General features: G+C 35.3%; 1 protein-coding gene across 1 annotated transcript; it reads left to right on the forward strand.

Annotated features, from left to right (window-relative positions):
* The first annotated feature begins 4,230 nt into the window (after positions 1–4,230).
* LOC108737507 (venom serine carboxypeptidase-like) lies at positions 4,231–5,719 on the forward strand. Its single transcript, XM_018470388.2, has 2 exons — positions 4,231–4,289; positions 4,390–5,719. The coding sequence occupies exon 2, from the start codon at positions 4,452–4,454 to the stop codon at positions 5,505–5,507; it is 1,056 nt and encodes a 351-aa protein (XP_018325890.1). The 5' UTR covers positions 4,231–4,289; positions 4,390–4,451; the 3' UTR covers positions 5,508–5,719.
* The last annotated feature ends 224 nt before the right edge of the window (positions 5,720–5,943 follow it).

Genomic DNA, 5,943 nt, shown 5'->3' on the forward strand with positions numbered 1-5,943 from the left:
TTTGATACATATACATATATCTTTTATTAGCAGTACCCCGAGCGCCTTAGCGCTTTAATAACTCCGTCGACAGATGTCGCAACGATGAACTTACAGGAAGAACAGTAGTTACTTTTGTAAATTTGGAATCGTTTTCAGGTGTTAACGGAATTGTATCATAAAGAACAAAAAGGCACCAATAGTAGCACAATGAATAACAAGCCTAACAATTTCTAAATGATAATTTAATGCATGTAAGCGATAGTGCAATGACAGCTCGGAGTGGTTCCCACAGAAGATTCACAATTTTAAAATCACTAAGTACCTATAATAAAAAAATAGGATAAGAAAAGGAGGCATTTTCATCGTGGCATTCACAAATCTAGTTAATTTTCTTAAGGGTGTATGATTTTTCACTACAATTTTTTCATCTTCGTTAAGCACGAAAACGTATGGTACAATAATACAGCTACACAATTAAATTAGCGACGGTAGGTACATGCATAATTTTTTACTACGTTATTGAAGGTCGGGAGCAAGCTGAAACATTTGCTCATTTGATAGGTATCATACGTTGTATTGAAGACGGTCAAAATTCACGCTTTCAGAATTTAAATTACAGTCGACTCTCGTTAATTCGAAACTCGAGGGCTCTTAAAATATTACGAATTATCGAGTGTTTGAAATATCAAATGGTTCGAAATTTTTGAGAGAAAATAAATAAAATCAAACAAACCAATTCAAGCAGAAGTGTGTGTCAAACTAATTATAACAAAAACAAAAGCTCGATGAGACGATGATAAATGTTTGAAATTGCCATAAAATGTATGTATGTACTTACAATCTTTCTGTCTCTTTTTTTCTGCAACTTTGAACTGTAGTATTTGACGCCGAGTTCGAATTAGCGCGTCATTTTGTTACGTAGCAATGATTTTTTCGTTAGAATTACCAAGTGCATAAAAATGTATTGATTTAGTTCGAAATGTAAAGAGATTTTGTAGGGAACTCGTGATAACTTCGAATTATAGAAAGGTTCGAATTATCGCAGGTTCGAATTAACGAGAGTCGACTCTATATAATGGGAGCATGATGTGACCTTTCCTCTCGAATGGCTCACAACTCATTAATACACTGAGACTCAGCCACCGCTGGCTTGTTTTGTTTAAAATTTCTTATTAGAGAGCCGCCCCTGGTACAATGTACATTAACATACGTACACATGTATTGTACCTAACATGTAGCGCTTTATGATATGTGGTTGGTTGGACGTGAAGCTGTAGCTGCTACAGTAGGTGCGCTAACATTGAAAGAGCAAAGCTTCCACTAAGCCGGGACCGGAGAAGAAAGACTGCTAATAGAGCTTTCCGAGCTTTCAGCGACTCAAACCCAATTCATGATCCAATAACAAAAGACAACGATATTACCGCCGGCCGCAGTAGCAGTAGTCGAGTAGAGCCTGCTTAATGCCGCTGTTGCCGCCCTCCCCCGTAATGCCGTCGCCGCCACCGCCGCCGCCGCGATGGACAAAGACCCCTCGAACAAGGGGACGGCAAGAGGCGGCAGATGAGACACTGCCAATTTACAACGTTTTGTTATCTTCGAGCTCGGCTTTTTCTCTTTTCGATTCGTTTTTAAAGCTACTTCAACTACACACTATGCGCTGATACTCACTTTGCTACTGTCACTGTTACCAGTTGGTTTATTAATTAGATAACATCCAAGATTATCCAATAAGCAAACAATTTCGATTTTTAAAAAAACGGATAAATAGAAAGTAATATTATTTTTATATCTTCTCCTATTTAACTTTTCAAAAGGGTTTTATTAGATCTACAAATCCTATCTACTGTTCGTTTCAAGAAGTTTGAGATATGCCTGCGCCGTAGTATAATTCCAAATTCAATTATATTTGTCTGCGGAGCTCATTTCTTCACCGATCATCGAGCGAGAACTACATAAAAGTGTACAGTACCATTTGCAAAATTATTTAAACTGCCTCGTTAAAATTTAAGAATATGCTTTATTTAAAAGCATATTTAGCCAAGTGAATTTATTTAACGTTCTACACACCTATAAAACTTTTGCTTTGTTTTCTATTGTTAATTTATATACATTTTTGTTTTAAGAAATTGCTAAACATTTTCGTCTAGTACTGTACAGTTCTAGTCGATCTCCTAAGACCGCCCATCGAGAGTTCTGCTCGTTCAAGCTTGTTCCAACTATTTCTGTCTTGCTCACGCCTAGTGTGTATTCTTTCTATCTTCGCGCAGATTTCTTCAAGGTCACAATTCTAACAAATCGAAATAGACTGTACGTATGCGCTTATTATTTAACCCTAATATTAAATGACCTCTCACTTTACTATGAGTGACGAGCAAAGCATGATCAAGACTTAGAGCGTCCCAGTTATCACATTGATCTTGTGCTTGCTTATTCAGTCTTGACCTTGATCTGATATATTTTCGGTCTTGGTCTTGATCATGCTGATATAGTCTCGATATTGGTTAAGTCTTGTTCACAATAATTGTATTAAATGCTGAAATTGTCTGTCATACATGCGAGCTTGTTATGACTTTTAAAGAAAATAGTGTTGATAGTGTAAGAGTTACGAAAACTCGAAAACTTACCCTTCCACCAGTGTATAAATTGACCCTTTAGCGAACAAAATAGTAAAAGGTACCTGAAAGAAGTAAAAAATATCGGAAAAAATTAGTTTGGCTATGAATTTCAACCATCTATTATCTAGACATATGAACAAAGAACACTTACTCCTGTAGATCCCTTTTTCCAAACAGTGGTAAAGTTTCTTTCTTATATACAGTAGAACCTCGATAAAATAAAGACCAAGGGAAACGTAAAATAATTTGAGTTATTGAGGTTTTTACTTACTAAGGGTTTAAGTTTAAGGTTTAAAAGTATGGATTTTCAGTGACTTAGTAAACTCTTTTGCTTTTTCCTTTAGTATACGTCCGCTAACACTAATGTTTCTACATATTTCTACACTGTCTAAACCTTGTAAATTAGCATTTTTCTAAATTAGGAAATTGAGCAATTCTTCGTCTTTTACATAGAAAACTTTCTCCCGATTCAAACCACTTTTCACTGCTTACTGAAGCGCGATGCCCAAATTATTCGTTAAAGTTATAGAGGGTTTTTATTTTAAGTAATAGAGGTTTTGGACTCCGAGGGAAAGGGAACACAAAATTTTATGAGTTTATAGAGGTTATTACGTTATCGAGGTTTAACTTATCAAGGTTCTACTATATTTAGTTAGTGTATATAGTAAAGCAAACTGAAAATTTCAAATACTAAAAATGTTTTGTTCCAAAAAAATAAAATATTAAAGTTGCTTCAAACAGTTTAACTCATAAATTCACCAGAAGTAATAATTTTTCGTTTAGTCTTGCATATTTGGTCTTAATTTTAGTCTTGGTTTTGGTGGTTCGAGTTTGAACTTGGTCTCGGTCTCGCATTTTCGCGTTTGAGGGGAGGTGGCAAATCGAGTGACGCCCGTGAGTGCTGAGTTTTAAGTATACTCCCAAACATACAATCGCGTTTTAACAAAAATATTTCAACTTTGTTACTAGGTATCATTCTTATTAGATTAAGGCATGAATTATTGATTGGCAGGTACATCTTGATGTGCACTAAAGTCTTATCGGATTAGAAACTAAAAACGATAAATATAACTAACTACCGAAGCATTAAGTTAAAAACCTATTAGCCTTAGGTCAAGACATTTAATTCACCATGTAAGCGTCACATTCCGCCTATACGATTACTTAGTGGCTAACGTAAACAGTTTCGTTTTTACTAGTTATCTAGCCTCATTTGAACATTTACGAATTTTACCAGTTATGCCCTTTGTTGACATTTTATTTACGTTTTTGAATAATGTGTAGTCACAACAGAAACGAGAAAAATCTTTAAATTAGTTTCTTTTTTAATTGTGCTTTTTTGAATTTTTACGGTATGGAATCCTTATCAATCTGAAGCTGCGATTATATTTTTTACAAGAATTGTCGAAAATTATGAAATCTTCAAACTCCACGTGTACTTTTTTATAGTGTAGCAGGTACTACAGATAATACAGATTAAGAAAGGAACCACTATTTATACTGAAATCATAGAATCTAATGCCACAAATTGAATAATACTGTAACATTCCGCTCATCCAAATTGTTTAGAAAATGGTGTATTATACGTTAACAACAATTAGTTTTCTCATAGCAAGTGTTGCTTGTGAGCCACTTATCTTAACCCCACTGATCAAGAGTAACAGAACCAGCGAAGCACTATCTGCATCAAGGGTGAATTATTCTCCTTTTGGAAAAGCCGTCAGTTATTCAGGTTTCTTTACGGTTAACGAGAAATTTAATTCAAATATGTTCTTTTGGTTCTTCCAATCAGAGAACGATTACAGAAACGATCCAGTGATACTATGGCTCCATGGAGGACCGGGACTAAGTTCTATGGTAGCTTTGTTTGTACAAAACGGTCCCTTTAAATTAACTAGCAACAATAGCGTACAATTTCGACAAGAATCCTGGACCAAAAATCATTCCGTTCTATATATTGACAATCCTGTTGGAACTGGATTCAGTTTTACCCAAGATGATGCTGGATTTGTTCGTGACGGAAACTCAACGGGGGCAGACATCTACGAAGCATTGGTGCAATTCTTCAAACTGTTTCCTGAACTTCGGAAGAACAAATTTTTCATGGCCGGCGAATCTTATGCTGGAAAATTTATTCCAGCTGTAAGTCACGTTATACTGGAAAAAAATCCCAAAGCTGAAGTCCCAATTAATCTCGTTGGAGTGGTAATTGGTGGTGCCATCTGTGATCCAGTCAATCAGCTGTACTACGATGAGTATTTATACCAGATAGGACTGATTGACCTGAACGGTAAGACACAATTTAGAGAACAGGAAGAAGAAATAATTTCTTTAATAAAAAACGAACAGTGGTCTCAAGCATTGGATGCATATCGTCTACTTATCAATGCCAATCTGACCACGGCAACTCTGTTTATGAATCTAACCGGCTTTACTAGCACCTTTAACTACTTGGTTCCAAACAATACAGGATTGCTAAGCGAAATAGGTCGTCTCAGTCAATACCTACAAAATCCAAACGTCAAAAATGCAATCCATGTGGGTAATTCTAGTTTTAATATCATTAACAACACCGTTCAACTGAAACTAACGGATGACTATATGAAATCTATCGCACCTTGGTTGAGTGAGCTGATGGACAACGTGCAAGTTCTAATTTACAGTGGACAATTGGACATCTTATTTCCGTACAGTCTTGTGGAGAATTACCTGAGACAGTTGACATTCAAAGATGTACAATTGTACAAAAACGCAAAAAGGGAAATATGGCTTGTTGATAACGAGGTGGCCGGATACAAAAAACACGCGGGAAAGTTTACAGAAGTTTTGGTCAGAAACGCCGGTCATCTGTCTATAGTGGATCAACCTAAATGGTTACTTAACCTAATTATGAACTTTACACATTCGTAAATATGTTTGAAATTTTATAATTTCTATTCAAAAACATAATTGCAAACAGTATTGCAATGAAGTTTAAACGTTAGTAATAATTGTAACTGTAAGTATTCGGTTATACGTAAATAAGTGGCAGAATTAATATGCTAGTTGTTGGATCGTATAGTCCAAATAAACGCAAAGATCCATACGTTTCGTTGACAACTGCCGCCGACATCTTCAGAGGATAGTGTGTTGACAGCATGCGTGAATTTTAAAGTGTTCATGCAGTGAATTTTGCTTTAATAATAATACAATACTGTAAATATCAAAATTTTAATGTTAGATAATGTATGAGTTAGAGTGAATATTGAATATAGACATTTAAATGCGTTTATCTCTTAGTTTTCTTTAGTTGTAACGGCGATTTGCAACTAAAAACTCATTTAATTATTATGTAATATAAGTTGCA

Source organism: Agrilus planipennis, unplaced genomic scaffold, assembly GCF_000699045.2.
Source record: "Agrilus planipennis isolate EAB-ADULT unplaced genomic scaffold, Apla_2.0 scaffold14, whole genome shotgun sequence".
In the NCBI taxonomy this organism is placed as follows: Eukaryota; Metazoa; Arthropoda; class Insecta; order Coleoptera; family Buprestidae; genus Agrilus; species Agrilus planipennis.

What these genes read in the sequence shown, in the direction of transcription:
- LOC108737507 (XM_018470388.2), top strand. Translation starts at nt 4,452, where the DNA reads ATGGTAGCTTTGTTTGTACAAAACGGTCCCTTTAAATTAACTAGCAAC.